Here is a 16,697-nt window from a genome sequence, read left to right as displayed (position 1 = left end):
GCAAATTTTAGAGTTTTACTATAAAACGAATACAACGAACGGAAATTCCATACAATTATGAAACGGAAACTATGCGCTCGTTCAAAGCACAAAATATGAGGCAAACGCCATTATAATTGTATCAAATCAAAGACTTAACTTCAGACTGCTATAGCCACTGTATATAATGCATGAAAACTGTTCATAAACTATTTATTCAGGCACGCGCATAAAACAATATCAATTAAACTGGACTCTCACGCGTGAGTATAATGAGGAACTGCAGTTAGAATTGGGGGAGAGCTGCTGCACTGATTAATGCCAATTTCCGTATCGCAGTGACGAGGATATTATTATTTAAAATCGATTATTTACCAGCGATAATCGATTCAACAACAACAACTCGTATTATTATCGACGTAATACGATGAAAACAAAACGTTTTACGGCTGTTAGTGTATACTGTAATCGATGACGCAGCAGAAAATGATAAAAATTGCGTATATATATAAATCTCGCGCATTTCACCGAGTTTGATGAAAAACACGAGCTACAGCAGCTAGCAACAACAACAAAAAAAGGAGGAAAAAAAAAACAGGCGAGTAATTTGCCAACATGTAAAACCGAAAAATTTATCACTCGGTTATACACACGCGCGTATAGGCGAAAGGGGGGAAGATAACACAGAGCGGAACGTCCGTTGCAGCAGCGCAAAAAAATGTCTCCTCTAGTTCCTGTTCCTGCATCCATCACGCTTTAAAAAATTTTCGCTTCCCAACGCGCGCGGGTGCGAGTAAAACTCTCCCTCCTTTCCGCGACTCACTGCTGTCTTCTTCATTCGTGAATCCGCGAACAATGCCCGAATTTTCGATGTTCTCTCTCTCTCTCTCTCTCTCTCTCTCTATCTATCTCCTCTTTTCCTCTTTCACTGGTATATGGCTCGTTTACGCGCGCTTGTGGCTGTATATAATGTTATCGTGTGGAAAAGCACGCCGTACAGCGTTGCAAGCGCGAGATATGCATGTATAGCAGTGAAATGACACGGGACAAGTAGCGCGAGTCAACCGCGTGTCACAACGCAGCATGTAGCGTATAAGAGATACATGACCAATCTACGATCGCTCGAATGCTAAGCGCGCAAAAACAATAACGAAAAAGAGAAGGAAAAAACGAATCTAACTCGTGGTAATCGCTGCCTCGCATGTGCGGCTGCGGCGTCTGTGGTGTATATGTTGTAAAAATAATTCACGATCAAATGAGCGCGAGCTCGAGTTCGCTGCGCGCCCGATTAGCTACGATTGTCGCGCTCGGTGTCGAAAAGTAAAAAAAAATCCATAGGATAGCTGGCTGTGCTATGCTTAAAAGCGCATGACGACGACGACGACGGGTGAAATCGCACGTATTCGGGCGCGAAGTTTGAGCAAGTCGATTCAAGCATCGTATGGCTTAGATAGCATGGCCAAATCACCGTAGCTACTGGTGTATATACGGAATCGGAATTGCATAAGCTACCGAGCGATATACACAACACACGATTCAGCGTAAATCGCTGGAGCAGCGCAGCTCACGTACATAGAGTTAGATAGTAGAGAGAGAGAGAGAGAGAGAGAGAGAGGTCTGACACTCGACTGTCACGGCTATATACAGCCGACTAATGCTTTTCATTAAAGCAGGTTAAGGAGACACACTCTGGCCGTGTTTCGTAATGGGCAGCGATCGTCGTCCTCGACGTCCACGTAGTCGTGGTCCCGCCGAAGTCTATAATACGGGGAGAAGTTGCGAGAAAATACATCATGCGTCCGAGGCGTTCCGGCGTGCCGCTTCCTCGGCTCGTTGCTCACCGAGCCTCTATATCTATATATGTTAATAAAATGTACAGTAGACACTGACCAGAGCGGACTAACGAACGCGCGCGCGGATAGTAGGAGGAAATCGTTTCACCTCGGCTTTGGAATACCCATATATATATCGGATCGATCGTTGTCAGCGGAGCACAGAAACCGCTCGACGCTCGTCGCATGCGATCCAATTATCACGGACACAGTTTGTGACTCTCCTCTCAAGGAAATGAGGCTCCGAACGAGCTTGTTGCTCTTGGGTCTGGGTCTGCTCCTGGGCCTGGTGAACTCTCGAGGTCTGTCGACCTTCTCCGGCCCGGCAGCGATACACGATCTAGAACCCGCGGCTTCTCACCACCACAAGGGCCACCACCACGAGGAGGGCGGCAGCGGCGAGTCCCACGAGGACCATCACCACGAGCACGGCGACAAGGGCCACAAGGGCTACAAGAACCATCACGAGCACCACAAGGGCGAGAAGGGCCACCACGACAAGGAGGGCCACCATCACCACTACGACGAGGAGGACGGCCACAAGAAGCATCATCATCACGACGATGGCTACCACAAGGAGCACCACAAGGGTGAGAAAGGCGAGAAGGGCCACAAGTTCCACGAGAAGGGACACTTCGGCAAAGGCCACAGCACCAAGGGCCATCACGAGGTGCACAAACTAGACGAGTTCAAGAAGGACAAGGACTTTTACGACGAGCATCACGATCACGGACATCACGAGGATCACGGCGGACACCATCACGAGCATCATCACAAGAAGGGCGGACACCACAAGAAGGGCCACCATCACAAGGGCCACCACGAGGGCCATCACGGCAAGAAGGGCCACCACGAGAAGGGACACCATCATCACGATCACAAGGGTCATAAAAAGGAGGGAGGACATCACGACCATCATCATCATCATCACAGCTACGGCAAGAAGGGCGGCCACGACGACCACAAGCACTGGCATCACAAAAAGGGACATTGATCCCTGCATCGCTCAGCAGGAAATACAATTTTTGATATTATTTTTATTATTACATTGTAATAGCCTCGACAGTTTTGACTTGGACGATCTCGTTGCTATACATACCATACAGCTGTAGTGCACCGCACGAGTCACACACTACGTTTTTATTTGTTTTTACCTTTTTATAAATAATTAATTAATAATGTTTAATTAATTGTCATGATTTAAAACCGTGTGTAATTGCCACTAAGGATTTGTATAAGTCTGTGTACTTCCTCTTATTGTAATAAGTATACCGCAAGCAAGTTTTGTATGAATTAGCCAGAGAGAGACAATAATATGCTCTGCTCAACGCTGTGTCTTCTTAATGGATATAATAAAGACTTTTTATCACGAAGCCGAGAAATGCCTGTGCCTGCCCTGTCACTTTCAACCCATCGGCAATAAATCTGCTACACACATACACTGCACGCAAATGATAATAATAATAATATAATCGTCGCGCAGCTATAACGGGATAAGAAATAGCTCTGCGCATAATTTACATGCATATACGTAGTGTATATATATAAGTATAAGATTTGTAGTCGTCGTCTAGGAGGGTAGGGGGAGAAAGACTTTGCGTAAGATCGTTAAAGGAAAATTGTGTGTGTGTAGCCTCACTCCCTTACTCGGAGTAAAACTGCATTATAACGATGTTGCTAGTATATATGCTACGACGAGCGACGAAAACTCCATGATCCGCAGCGGGCCAACTTAAATAAGAATAAAAAAAAAAAAAAAAAAACAAAAATGAAAAAAAGTTACTTTATCGTCGTCGTCGTCGTCATCGTACGTATGTATTATATACTATACGCTTGCGGTGTATAGTACGCGTGTGAGATGTTGCAGTTGCATCCCCTCGTCTATATACATGTAGTTTCCTCCGCACGACGCTAAGGCAAGAAATTACTATCCGTGCAAGCACTTCTATCTCTTTCTCTCTCTCTGTCTCTTATCCGCGTATGTACTTTGGCAGTTGTCTATACACACAGAATAGAAGGGATTCTATTGTGTCGCTGTGTATACTTTCTCGCGCGCGACAGAACAAAAGTTTCGATTATGGCGCGAGTAGTGCGAGAGCTTTCTTAACGCGCAGCGCGTCACGCTCTTTTTCTTTTCGATTATTATTATTATATATATCGTGTCGAAAATTTTTCGATTCTTTTCCTGCTGCTTCCTGCTGTTGTCTGCGGCCGCTGAGTTAATACACACGTACCGTTTTTTTTTTTTTTTNCTCGTCTATGTAATTTTTTTTTTTTTTTTTTTTTTTGACGAAATTTTTATCCGCTCGTTTTTCGCGCTCGTAGATAGAGAGCGTTGCATAAATGCAACAAACGCGAGTCGCGCTGCTCTCCCTCTCTCTCTCTTCCCGCAATGTATATATAGTATAAAAGAGATAAAATGGAAGAGAATGGAAAATAAAAGCGCTCGTGCGAGTGGGTGGGAGGGAGGAGGGAAAAAAAGCAGTAGCAAACACCAAGTCTAGCGGTCTTGATGTGTGAGTGTTGTATGTACGTGTATAAGAAAATACCAGGGTGTGTGTGTGTGTGAACAAGAGTGGAAAAAGACAGAGACTCTCTATTCTCTCTCTCGCTTTCTGGGTGTTGGTGATATCCAATATATACACAGATACATAAGCGCGAACTGTGTAGAGCTGTCCGTGTAGTCTCTCTCTCGCAGTCGTTGAAATGTAACTCCTCTTTCCCATGCCCTTCTTACTGCTACTATATATAGAGGAGGAGATACCGAGTGGTGTTTCCCTGTATAGATGTCTCGGGCAGGTGCAGTGGACAGCACTAACCGTCGAAAGAATTGAATTTTGTCGCCTTACGCTCTTTTATGTGTCGCTGTCCCGATATACGGATATATAGGTATACATAGTACTGTACTCCACAGCGAGCGCGGGATATTTCGTCGTCGTGTCTCGCCTGCCGTTCAGCCACACACGTACCGAAGAGAGGCACATGGTACTGCTGGCCGCTGACCATTTCGCCGACCTCTCTACATTTTTCTTATTGCATTGTTTATTTTTTTTCTCATCCAGTAACTCTCTTCTTTTTCGTTTCTTCTTCCTCTTCTTCTTTTGCTCGGCAGCTTTTCTCCTTTCTCTCTTCTCGCGAGCTTTCTTGCTTGGAATGCAAATGACGAGCTCTCTCGCTCGCACATATTCGAAAGCTGGAAATTGGTTTTTCATCGTGGCTTATATATCGAATTGAAACTTTTTTTTTCTCTCTCTTATAAAGGAGTTAAAAAATAATCGACGTTTCATGATGGTTGCAGTAGTAGCAGTATTATTTTTTTATTGTTATTTCTACACTCTAGGCTAACTCGTGCGCGCTTGATCGAAGCGTGATATATTGCCATGCAAGACTTGAAATTTGATCGAGAGCGCGCGGAGAGCAGCAGAGTAGTTATATAGTTATAGTAGTATGTACAGTATAATTTTATTATTACAGATCAACGGTACAAAAATGGAAAACACTTACAGAAGACGCGGTATAGTGGGAATTTTTAAAAACTCGTTATCACAGTTCGATACATGAAAATAAATGGCGATGCGGCCCAGTGGCATCGTTGATTGGCTTTCGACTAGATCGGGAGTTAAAAAAAATAGTACAAACGAAATACTTCTCTTCCTCAATATAACGGTTAATTTCTTATTACACACAGGGCAGAAGTAGCAGCGGTCGTGTTCAACAGTAGCGAAGATATTACGAAATTCCGTTTGCCTGGGGGCACAGGCATGTGTGTAAGTCTGTGTGTGTGAGAAGAGAGAGAGGCGGCGAGGGAGCAAGAACGAAATAAAGCTATTTTAATGCGGCTCTTCGCTCTTACACGAGGTATTGCCTCCACCACCGCCGCCGCCGCCCCCGTTCCGAATGAAACACGAAAGCTCATCCTTCGGAACACAGACAGACACACACATACAAGAGTTACGAAATGGACAGACGTCGACTCTACGTCGTCGTCGTCGTCGTAGGATATAAGCCGAGACTATATACGTATAGTCTTGCACACGCGCACACACACACACACACACACACACATATATGTACAAGAGCTTGAGCTTGCGCGGGTGTACTGGCATAGCTACTATATACCACCGCCGCCGTCAAGAGTTTGCAGTACGTTCCGCAAACATGCCTTGCGATTGCGGCACAGAAGCGACGCAGAGATTGAAGTAAACTGCCGAGCCAGAGATGCTGCTGCTGCTGCTGTGAGCTTGCGAGCTTACACACGCATGTACGTTTGTATGTATATATATTTATACATTTGGATGTGTGTGTGCGTGTGTAGCAGACACTGCCTCTGCTGCTGCTCCCTGAACTTTAATTACTCTGTCCTCGAGCTCGCGCGCGGCGTAGTACGGCGTTCTCGCTCCAAGCAGCAGCAGCTTAGAGCAAATAACGTCAGAGACTCTTCTTCTTCTTCCTCCTGTAGTGCGTAGGTGTGTGTGTGTGTCTGTCTATGTATGCGTTTAGACGTAATACACACACAAAAGTATGGGAAACCCTTTTCCTTCCTAGCGAGCTTTCTCTCGCTCTCTCACAGTGTGCGTATGTACATGGTGTTGCTGCTATACTGTGTGTGTTGGTATCCTCTCTCTCACTCACTCTCGGTTCCTGCGAAATAGATCAAAGTCGGTTACCGCTGGCGTTATATTGCTTCGCAACTACCGCTGCCTTTCGGTCGCTTTAAAGCGACCGAGAGATACCGCGAGCTTTTATGTTTTATGTACACGTGTATTATTTCCTTACCCTCTCTCATTCTCTCTCTAGGCACACTTGGTCAAAGTCGTTGTCGTCGTCTCCGCTGCTTTCTTTTTGCACTTCAGTACGGGCGGGTAGTAGTCCTCGCAGTTGTCCAGCCGATCCGTGTAGATCTTGATTTCGGTGTGCGGCTCCTTGATGTGATTGAAGATGAATCGGCCGTCCTCGAAGAAGCGTCTGTAGGGATAGCTGTAGATCTCCTGCCACTTGAAGCCGTCGGCGATTTTCGCCGTGTAGATGCTCGAGGCGTCGATGCGGAAGCAGCGGTGGGCCATGTCTCGAGCGAGGACCCAGCTCTCCTGGATGAGGCGGCGGGCCAGGCCGTGACCCTGGTGCTCGGGGTGCACGGCGACGTTGGCGCACTCGAAGACTTTCTGGGTGTTGTGACGGCTCCAGGGATCGGCTTGACGGGACAAGAAGCAGAAGAAGCGGACGAGATCGCGACCCGGCCCTCTGTCGTACTGATCGGCCAGATGCTCTTGCTCGGCGACGTCGTTTCTCGTTGTTTCGATATTGACCGCCGCACCTACGATGCAATTTGTGTCGCGATCCAGAGCGATGATGGTCAGGCCGTTGTGCACCCCCTCGAACATCTGATGGAAGAGGAGCGGGTCGGGTCTGTCTTGCTGGGCCAGGCCGATGTTGACCATCGAGGGCTCGGACTTGAAGAAGGTGTCCGCCATGAAGTGCATGACCGCGTCGTAGTCGCTCATGTAGGCGATACGCAGATGGTAGTTCGGCGCCTGTAATATACCGCGTGGTGTGTTTATTTCGACTCTTGCGCATGATGTCATATACGACGTGTTTGCATGTGCGTCTTTTGCACAGTGAGCTTTTTGTTATTGATAAAGCACATCTGAACGGAAATAGCGTTGAACGATATTTCATGTAGCAAAAAAACCCCGGAATAGCTGTCAAATTTTTCGAATTTTAGGTTAGATAGAAATTAAAAATATCAGTCTTGAGACTTACCGGGGACACTTTACATGTCACTCCGCGGCCGATGATTCTCTTGACAGGATTAACAATGTGTTTGTTACCGAGGAGAGACGATTTAGATACTTGCAGCAATTTATTTAAAACTCGAGCCATGATTATTGAGAATTTGACGCGTGTATTACTACTAAAAATTTACCAGTGACTAATGAAAACATTTCAAAACACGACGATCATGATTGCTGGGAGTAAACTGGCGCGCGCGTCGACCGCTAGTGTGCGTGTGTTTAGCTGCGTGAACAGTGAACTAACACGACATTTTGGCATAGGTGAGAAGTGAGCCGTTGGTCGATCAGGTTTTTTCGGTCGATTTTCGTAATTATTCGTAAATTGGCTTTTTCGATTTTGACGAATTAGCAAATATTAGCGTCGCACGCAGATAATATTCGAATTGAAATCATAAATCGCTTTATCGTCGAACTATCGATATAAAGGATGAACTTTAACCGGGATAATGAAGCTTTTCCTTTTTATTATTTTCAACCCATCCTTTTTCCCTAGCTCAGAAATTATCGCGTTTTCTTCCTCCTCTCGCCTTTTTTCATTTTACAATATCAGCTGCAGAGCTCACAACGTCGCGCTAAGATTATTATTAACGTTCATTAATCAAGTGGCGTATGGTCGTGTAACACGACGGTAGTAGAGTTCGCGCGTCTATACTCTATATACGAGCTGCACAGCCTCTATAACGCAAGAACAATATAAGCCGCCGAGCGCTGCAACTGCTGCTGCCGCTGCTGTCTGCATGGCATGGCGAGCTGCGACGGCGAGTGTCATTAACGCGCCATGCGTAACTATGGATCGCCATTAAATCTCTATTTTGACGCTTATATATCCCTTCCATGCTGCGCATATAGAGCCTATGCAGCTAACAGTGTGATGCGCGCTCGCCTTGATGTCCTAACACTAATTTCCCCCGTCGTGATTAATGGATTTTCCGAGGCTATAGCAACGTCTATTTCAAATTGTAACGCAGCGGTAACGTCGCGTCGCGTCTCTCTATATTTGCGCTTATATGCTTGCGCCAGCTATTGACGCCTGCAGTTCTCTCCATATAGGTGTGTAGTGCGAGGTTAAAAAAAAATATAATGATAATAAACATCGAAAGTCGATCGGTACTGTGGAGGAAAAAGAGAGAGTGATCAGAGAACAAAAAGGAGTTATGCATTCGATGCCTTTTATTATATAGAAAAATAGACGTACAAAATTTTTGCTTCGTATAAAAAATATGTATGTATGTAAAATGGTGAAGAATTTTCTACGATGTAGTATCGCCTTTCGCGCACGCACATTATACATCAGTCTTTATATTTGGAAACGCGAGCGATTAATAATGAGCGAAACTTGAGTTGAAAAAAAAAGAAAAAAATAAGTAAAACAAGCCTCATTGTCGGATGTTGTTGAATCTTAAGGTGCAAGAAAGAGTCGATCGTGCCTCTTAGAATGCATAAGACGCGACGAGCTGCTGTTGTAGCTGCTGCTGCTGGTTACGGTATTGTTTTTTACTCTGCTGCTTGCCAAGCGAGCCCGTCAACGCTTTGACGACTTTCCCGTAATCCTGCCGTTCCGCTTCCGCTTCCGACTCATTGTTGCCTCTCTCCAGATCCTCGATGTCCAATCGAGCCCGCTCCTCGTCCGTCAGGCCGTCGTCCAGGTGCATGATGTCGAAATCGGCCTCGGGCGCGGCGATGCCGTGATCGTCGTCGCCGCCGCCGCCGCTTCGCTCCTGCGCAGGCTGTGCGGGCGTTATTATTACGGCCGAGCCGTCGGAAGCTGCGTATTTGCGCTCCAGAGGCTGGGCTCGCAGAGTCAGGATACAGCACGCGCTCGCGATTAGACACGTTCTCCACAATCTGTTGCTCGTCATTTCGATTCTATGTTTGCTCTCGCGTGTTATTTGCCTGCAATCGTACTGGTTAATTAGCTTTCGACCACGAGAGAGTAGATTATATTATGCATATAGAGATATAGCTTACCTGATATCAAATGAAAGTAGTAGAAAAAAAAATTGTAAACGCCGCGGCCGCTTGCTATGTATACGTGTTGAAGTAGTGACTGTAGGTATTCGACTGAATTCGTCGTTGGCGAAATTCGTTGCTTTTATATTGCAAGCGAAGCGAGAGCGAGAGTCAGTTTTATTTTCTAGCATACAGGTATAGAGAGAAAAAACACACACACACACAGCCTGCGAGCGTTTGGCAATATTCTCTCTAGTCGGGCTCTGCGAGTCTAGAGCCAATGTGCCGAGTGTTTATGCGCTGCATATAATGGCCCCCACAACGAGCGACGCGACTCGTGCAGCGCACACGTATTACACCTGACCTGTAGCTGCAGTGCCTTGTTTCTAAATACTTATATATATATTTGCTCTTTACAAATGCACATGCACGCATACACACGTAGACGCAAACGCTGTTTAAGCACCCAAATGTACTTATGCCTGCTGCTCGTTGGCATTATATATTTTACCTCCCGTATGCGTGTACGTATATCGCCGCAACACGGTGGCAATTCGCGCCAGCCAGCCGCGCTGCACTACATTTTAAAAGCCTAAGTGCACATGCAGTCTGGTCGTGGTTGTTGTTCGTTTTCCACGTATATTTCTACGCACGCGTATATTATGATAATGCAATTATTTATAAGCGCGTACAGTAGTACGACTTTGTCTATGTAATACTTATGAGCTATACGTACCGATGTTGTTGCTGCTGCCATCCACTATGTATGTATAGTTGGTACGAGACTCTTGTTGCGCGTACCGCACGTGGAGCTGAGTACGGTCTAAAAAAACTCGAGTCCTGCCTCGCGCGGTAGCTGACATTCCACCATGCTGCAGTACAGTGTGGGAGCTATGAGGCACAGAGCGAGAGAAAAAAACGCATATAACATTCCTTCTTATACGCTCTCATTTCATCAGCTGGGCGCCCGCGTCTATGTAGTTGTACCCACTTTACGTGCTATCTATTACACGTATTATGAACGGCTTCGGAGATATGTATAACTATGGATGTATTGTTCTTGAATATTCCCCCGCGAGAGCAATCGATGCAACAATATGTACGTTTTACCTAGTTATTTTTTTACCCTCTCGCTACTGTAGGTATCCGCGCGTTTTAAGTGCCCCCGAACCATACACGAATGAGCGAGCTAATTTTTTTTTTTTTAACGACTCTTCGATTTTGAAATTGGCCTGCTCGTTATGTTTTCGTTGTTTTTTTATCTGTTCTTGTTTTCAACGATTTCGTGTTAAGCTCACGTGTTTTTTATCTAGACCTCTCGCATCCTTGGCCACGCCGGATGAAAATTGGATTGCACACACATACGCACGCGTGTGCGTATATACACGTATCGTACACTGTCACCGAATTATTCGATCATTTCAAGCTGCATACAGCACATATACGGGTGCCCATCGATGCGTGTAAATTCTTAGCAAGGGCGACGAGAGGAACGCGCAGATTAACGAGCATGGCGGCACAGCACGTATTATTATACACGCATCGAACCAATAAAGCCGATCGCGTCGCGTCCAAATCTAGGTGAACGAACGTAATCGCGTGCCGCATAAGCTGTACAATAGTTTAACGTATACGTTTACGTAGTCAATGGTAAGGTTCGTGCGAGCGTGCGATTCGACTCGCCTCGCTGTATATAATATAGAAGGTGGAATCGGTGCGCGATGAATACAAAGAAAAAAGCTACGTACAGCGATCGATATAGCTTCATAAATAAGCGATCGGTTCACCTTAAACTATTAACGATCGAATGCGCTTGCGAAAGGTATGCCGTGCCACTGCTACCGCTGTGCTCCCTTTTCGTTCGGGTTCATTCATGCGCGCGTGCGGCATTCATGGGAATAAAATGTGAATCATAACTAAACGTGCATAGAGACACACACACACGCGTACGCGTGCTGTAGCAAGTGTCAATGACATTTATAACGCGACCGCGACGACGACGATCTTGAATCGCATCTACGGTCCGTGACTGGTGTAAAGTACGCAGAGCCGTGAAGTACGTTCGACATTCGCTGCACAAAAGGGTCCTTGGCAGACTTACACTCTGTAGGGTACACACCGGGGCACACGCAGAGTGAGAGAGAAGAAGTGTGCGAGGTATATAAAACCCGGGACTGACCGGTAAATCAGCACAGTTCCACTTGACGATCGATCGAGCGACCATTAATTAAGACTCTTAACGAGTGTGCGAGTAGTAGTGCGAGTTCCGAAGTGTATTCAACAGTCGACCAAGACTTGACTTGTGTGCATCGATATTAGATAAAATATAATCGACATGAGGTGGCTGCAGTCGATCGCGCTCATATCGGCACTCGTGCTGGCTCTGGCTTCGGCCAGTCCAACCCCGATCAAGGCCAACGCCAAACCGCATCATCATCAGGAACGCATGTCCATGCGCAAGATGCACAAGTCCGACCAGCAGGGCTCGGGCACGTCGTACTCGTACGATCAGCGCCACGACGCCGCACCCGTCTCCTACGTACACTACACCACCCACACGACCAACGATCACCTGCCCTACGATCCGGCCTATCATCAGAATTTCGTCAACTCGCATCCACCACCACCACCACCACCACCATCCCCACAGCAATACGGAGCTTACGGTGACTACGAGGACTATCCTGAACAGCGGCAGCATTACCGGGAGCAACCCCTAGCTCCGTACTACGAGCCGGTGCCGCATCTGCAGCCACCCGCGCATCACCAGCACTCCGTTTATCAGCAGTATCATCGCGAGGAGCCGCACTACGCACTCCCGCTGCCACCTCCAGTTGTGGAGTATGCACCAGTAGTACCAGCCCATCACCACGAACCCGTTCACGTTGTGCCCCATCGTCCCCATCATTATCATCCCCATCCTCATCACGACGACGATGGCGACGACGACGATCATCATCACGAACCCCATCATCATCATCGTCATCATCATCATCACGGAGACCACGGCGAGGAGGAGCACGAAGCTGAGCACGAGGAGGAGCAACACGAGGAGAGCGGCGAGAAGGGAGAGAAGGGCTACTCCGGCAAACACGACTACGAGGAAGCCAAGCACGACGATCACGACATCAAGCACGACAAAGGTACGTACAATGTTGCCATTTTCCGCTTGATAATTTTAATTATTGAAAACATTTTCGCAAAACTGAACTATAATGAGATTACCGGTAGATCTAATATTTAGCTACTCGTCACAGAGTATTAGTTAATGAGTAAATTTAAACTAAAACATCCCTCTTAGTTCGAGGATAGAAGCGCAGGATTTGCTTGTAAATTAGAGCACGCTTCCTGAATCGAAGATTCAAATGGAAAACTTTAAAATTTTTCAATTATAATTAGAGTACATATTCAATAATTCGTTTCGTAAATGTGACTTATAGCCTAAATATAACATAGATACTACTAGGTTATTAAGATGCTAAAGACAACGATCACGATAAGGTATAAACAAGAAATGGCTGTCATTTCAAGCTAAAAATTTGCCTTTCCTCTTTTGCTTTCCGATAACTCGGCCATTAGCCATCGAGCGGTAACTTATGTACTACTACGTTGCTAAAAAAAATTATTGTTCAAAAACAATCATTGATTTTTAATAGTAATTTTTGCAATTTTAAAGTTAATACTATGTAAAAGGTGATTATGCCTACCCGAATACATCGGTATAGGAGTATTCATTAGTACTTGAAATTTACTAATCATTTTTACAGTCAAGACTGTAAAAAAAAAACTCAAGTTTAGTATGCAGATTCAATGTAAAATTAGACATCACAGCTGAGATAATTGATTGCTGAAATGTTTCAAGGTTATTTTACATGAAATCTTTGTTGAAGTGTATTTGTGCTTTTTTACACAAACTGCACAAAAAATGCATGAAAATCATAATTGAAGCCAGCATCCACCGTTAGATGGCGAGTACCTCAATCCAGTAGATCTGCAAGTGGCAAAGAAAAAATGACTATATAAATAATAAGCGATTAATAACCGAATCAAAATAGTATTAAAAATTAAAAAAATGTATACATATTGTTCTCAGGCGAGTACGAGGAGGAAGCCGGCCACGAGAACGGCCACGAGGAGTCGGACGGACACTACGACGCCGAGAAAGAGGCCGTTTCGGAGCAGCAGGGCGGCGCCTACGGCCAAGAGTCCTACCACAAGAAAGGCTCCAAGACGACGGGCTTCCACAACGTCTATCGCAAGGACGAGTACAAGAAGAACACGGACTTTTACGACGAGGACCACAAGGGCGGCCAGCACGAAAAGTACGGCTCTCAGGACGCGCGCCATCAGCAGGAGGCAGGGGGCTACCAGAAGGGCGCCAGTCACGACGAGGCCTACGACGACGCGGAGCACGCGAAAAAGGGCCACTACGACAAGGGCCACGAGAGGGGCGAGAAGAGCGGACACAAGGGCGCCCAAGGCCACGACAGCTATCATCGGCAGCACGCGGATTACGCGCAGGACGCCGGCTCGAGACACTCGAGTCAGCGGGGATACAGCAGACACGACCATAGATAAATGAATCGAGATCGATGCACGTTTTTCAATTGTACTGTAAATATTACATAAGTGGGAAAAAAGAAAAAATAAACACTGACAAAATCTTTTGTATACCTGTCGACAAAGTAACAACGCGAGTGATCTCTCATGGTTTCTCATTTCTCTTCCTGTGACCCCGCAACGAGCTACGCTACACGTCTCAAAGTATAACTAAGCTTATATATCGTACATGTGTGTGTGTGTATCGCATGACGATCATGACGATGATAACGAAGACTCTGCCACCTGTTGATACTCATATAGTAACGCCACTTTTACGCTCACGCGTGTGCAGGGGCTGCTGCTGTTTGTTTGTGTGCGCGCGCGATAATAACGAAGGGAGAAGATACGAGAGAGCGAAGCTTCATGCAGGCTATAATATCCTAAGGGGTAAAAGTTAAAACGAGACACGCGCGTGAGTTTACTCGCTCGCTTCTCGAGTGTACACGAGGTGTGTTTTGTTTCATCGTGACGTGTACGCGAGAAAATCATGATAGTGACACTTGTGTTGACGAAATTTATAAGAGGCAGATAAAAAAAAAAAAAGACCTCGATGCCCGCTCGTCGATGACAAGTAGGCAAATTTGTCAATAGACCATACGTGCGCGCGAGATCGGAGTCGTTTTATACGCACACAGGAACTCGCATTATAGATACCGAAAATTAGCATGTCCGCTGCTGCTGTTGTCGTTTGACGCAACGTCCCTCGAAGTAGGTTTACATATAAAAACGAACGAGCCGCGAGCGACAGAGCTCATTGTCAATCAGGTGTGCAGCGACCAGTGTGTATAAGTGATAGTGTGCACGTTTAGATAGCGAACAAAAGATTTTTTTCGATCGATATATATATATATTTCGAGAGCGCGTAAATCTAATTTTTCTTCGACAACCTCGAGGGCGCCCGTAATAATAATAGAAAAATAAAATGAAAGCAAAGCCGCCGATGCAGGTGGTGTGCCTGCTTTTTTTGCTATTAGCTCGGGATTGCACGTCGAGGGAAATATCGTCCGGGAATGAGAAAGCAGCTGAAAATAAGCAGCCACAGCAGCAGCCGAAGCAGGAAAATAAAAAGGAGAGCAAAAAAGATACGAAGATAGCTGCGGAGAGCTACGTCTTTACGACGAAAACGAGCGATAACGATCGGTCGTCGGACGTCGACGTTGCTGCAGCGCCGGACGAGCATTTCGGGCCGGCTTCTCGTTTTCATCGTTTCGCTGGCGCCAGCGGCAGCCACCTTTATTTTCCCAGCTTCAATTATCCGACCAAGTACAAGCTTGACACCTTTTCATCAGGTTGTAGTTTTCTATAGGCGCATTTATCAGCTACTATCCCCTCGTCGTATTATTGTGTTCTGCACCCCCGCCGATCGAGCGTATACGCGTCGAGTCCCGGAAGCAATGAAAAATTAATTTTATTCTTTCTTTGTAATTAGTTCTCGGGGATAAAAATGACTTCGATTTTTCCGACGACTTCAAGCCACCGGACTCGGGGGAATTCGATACCGGGGATGATTTATCGAGTCATCGTGATGGAACTCACGAACATAATCATCATCATCACCACCATCATCACCACGACGAGCACGAACACGGCGAGCACGGGGAGCACGGGGAGGAGGGCGAGAAATCGAGCGAAGGGCACGAAAGCAAGTCGGAGCACGAAAATTCCAAGGGATACAAGGTACAATTAATTCGAGGATCAGAGAGAGCAATTTTTTAATGAAAAAAATCGAGCGTAGGTAGAGGAAAAATTCGATAAAGCCAATAAAGAAGAAAAGGAGAAGAAAGAGAAGAGCGGCGAGTTCGAGGCTGAAAAGGGTGAGAACAAGTCGCATTTGGACGAGGCCAAGACGTTCGTCGCTGAGAAGGAGGAAGCCAAGGCGGCCAAGGGCGAACACCACGAGAGCTCCGAGGGCCACAAAAAAGGCTCCAAGACGACGGGCTACCACAACGTCTACCACAAAGACGAGTACAAGAAGGACACGGAGTTCTACGACGACGAGCACGAGGAGCACAAGGAGCACAAGTACGCGCACGAGGACGAGCAGCAGCAGCACGCCGAGGCCGAGCACAAGCGCCTGGAGCACCTGGACGAGGCGCACGAGCATAGCGAGGCCGCGAGGAAGGGCCACTTCACCAACGGTCACCAGTACGGGGGCGCCGAGGGACACGCCAAGGAGGAGGGCGCGAGCGAGCACAGCAGCAAAGAGCAGGAGAGCGCCAAGAAGCACTCCGAGAGCAGTAGCAGCAGCAGCGTCTCGCACAGTAGTTGAGCCAATGCGCAGCGGTTGTTTGTTTGATTGTTTGTTAGGTTTTTTGTACTTTTTTATCCCGTCGATTTTGTCCTCGTGAAATGTTAAGGAAAAATAAATCACTTTTTTGTCGAGGAACGAACTTTTTTCTTCTAATTTACCACTCTGCTCCGTCCGTACGTATCTGTGGACTATTTTTACCGATCAATGTGTCGATTCTATGGAGCAACAATTTACTTAGATAATAATGATGAAATCATTAAATCATTAAATGAAAAAGCCTGGAGATTGGAA

The 16,697-nt window shown here is 46.3% G+C and overlaps 4 protein-coding genes across 4 annotated transcripts; 2 read left to right on the top strand and 2 right to left on the bottom strand.

The window, feature by feature from the left end:
* The first annotated feature begins 2,046 nt into the window (after positions 1 to 2,046).
* Positions 2,047 to 2,805, top strand: LOC106656837 (histidine-rich glycoprotein-like). Its single transcript, XM_014377991.1, has one exon. It carries the CDS (start codon positions 2,047 to 2,049, stop codon positions 2,803 to 2,805), a length of 759 nt encoding a protein of 252 aa, XP_014233477.1.
* Positions 2,806 to 6,260: 3,455 nt separating this feature from the next.
* LOC106656973 lies at positions 6,261 to 7,800 on the bottom strand. Its single transcript, XM_014378198.2, has 3 exons — positions 7,572 to 7,800; positions 6,588 to 7,342; positions 6,261 to 6,452 (listed from the first exon to the last, which is right to left on the bottom strand). Exons 1-2 carry the CDS (start codon positions 7,689 to 7,691, stop codon positions 6,605 to 6,607), a joined length of 858 nt encoding a protein of 285 aa, XP_014233684.1. The 5' UTR covers positions 7,692 to 7,800; the 3' UTR covers positions 6,261 to 6,452; positions 6,588 to 6,604.
* A 1,233-nt stretch (positions 7,801 to 9,033) lies between these two features.
* LOC111694523 lies at positions 9,034 to 9,651 on the bottom strand. Its single transcript, XM_023463012.1, has 2 exons — positions 9,572 to 9,651; positions 9,034 to 9,496 (listed from the first exon to the last, which is right to left on the bottom strand). The coding sequence occupies exon 2, from the start codon at positions 9,460 to 9,462 to the stop codon at positions 9,034 to 9,036; it is 429 nt and encodes a 142-aa protein (XP_023318780.1). The 5' UTR covers positions 9,463 to 9,496; positions 9,572 to 9,651.
* Positions 9,652 to 11,888: 2,237 nt separating this feature from the next.
* On the top strand, positions 11,889 to 16,424 carry LOC106656836 (sarcoplasmic reticulum histidine-rich calcium-binding protein-like). Its single transcript, XM_014377990.1, has 4 exons — positions 11,889 to 12,696; positions 13,647 to 14,096; positions 15,585 to 15,832; positions 15,930 to 16,424. Exons 1-4 carry the CDS (start codon positions 11,889 to 11,891, stop codon positions 16,422 to 16,424), a joined length of 2,001 nt encoding a protein of 666 aa, XP_014233476.1.
* Positions 16,425 to 16,697: the final 273 nt, after the last annotated feature.

Source organism: Trichogramma pretiosum, unplaced genomic scaffold (assembly GCF_000599845.2).
Source record: "Trichogramma pretiosum strain Unisexual culture from Peru unplaced genomic scaffold, Tpre_2.0 scaffold14, whole genome shotgun sequence".
NCBI lineage: Eukaryota > Metazoa > Arthropoda > Insecta > Hymenoptera > Trichogrammatidae > Trichogramma > Trichogramma pretiosum.
Note: the sequence above shows the minus strand (reverse complement) of the source record. Positions and strands in the feature narration are given on the sequence as shown.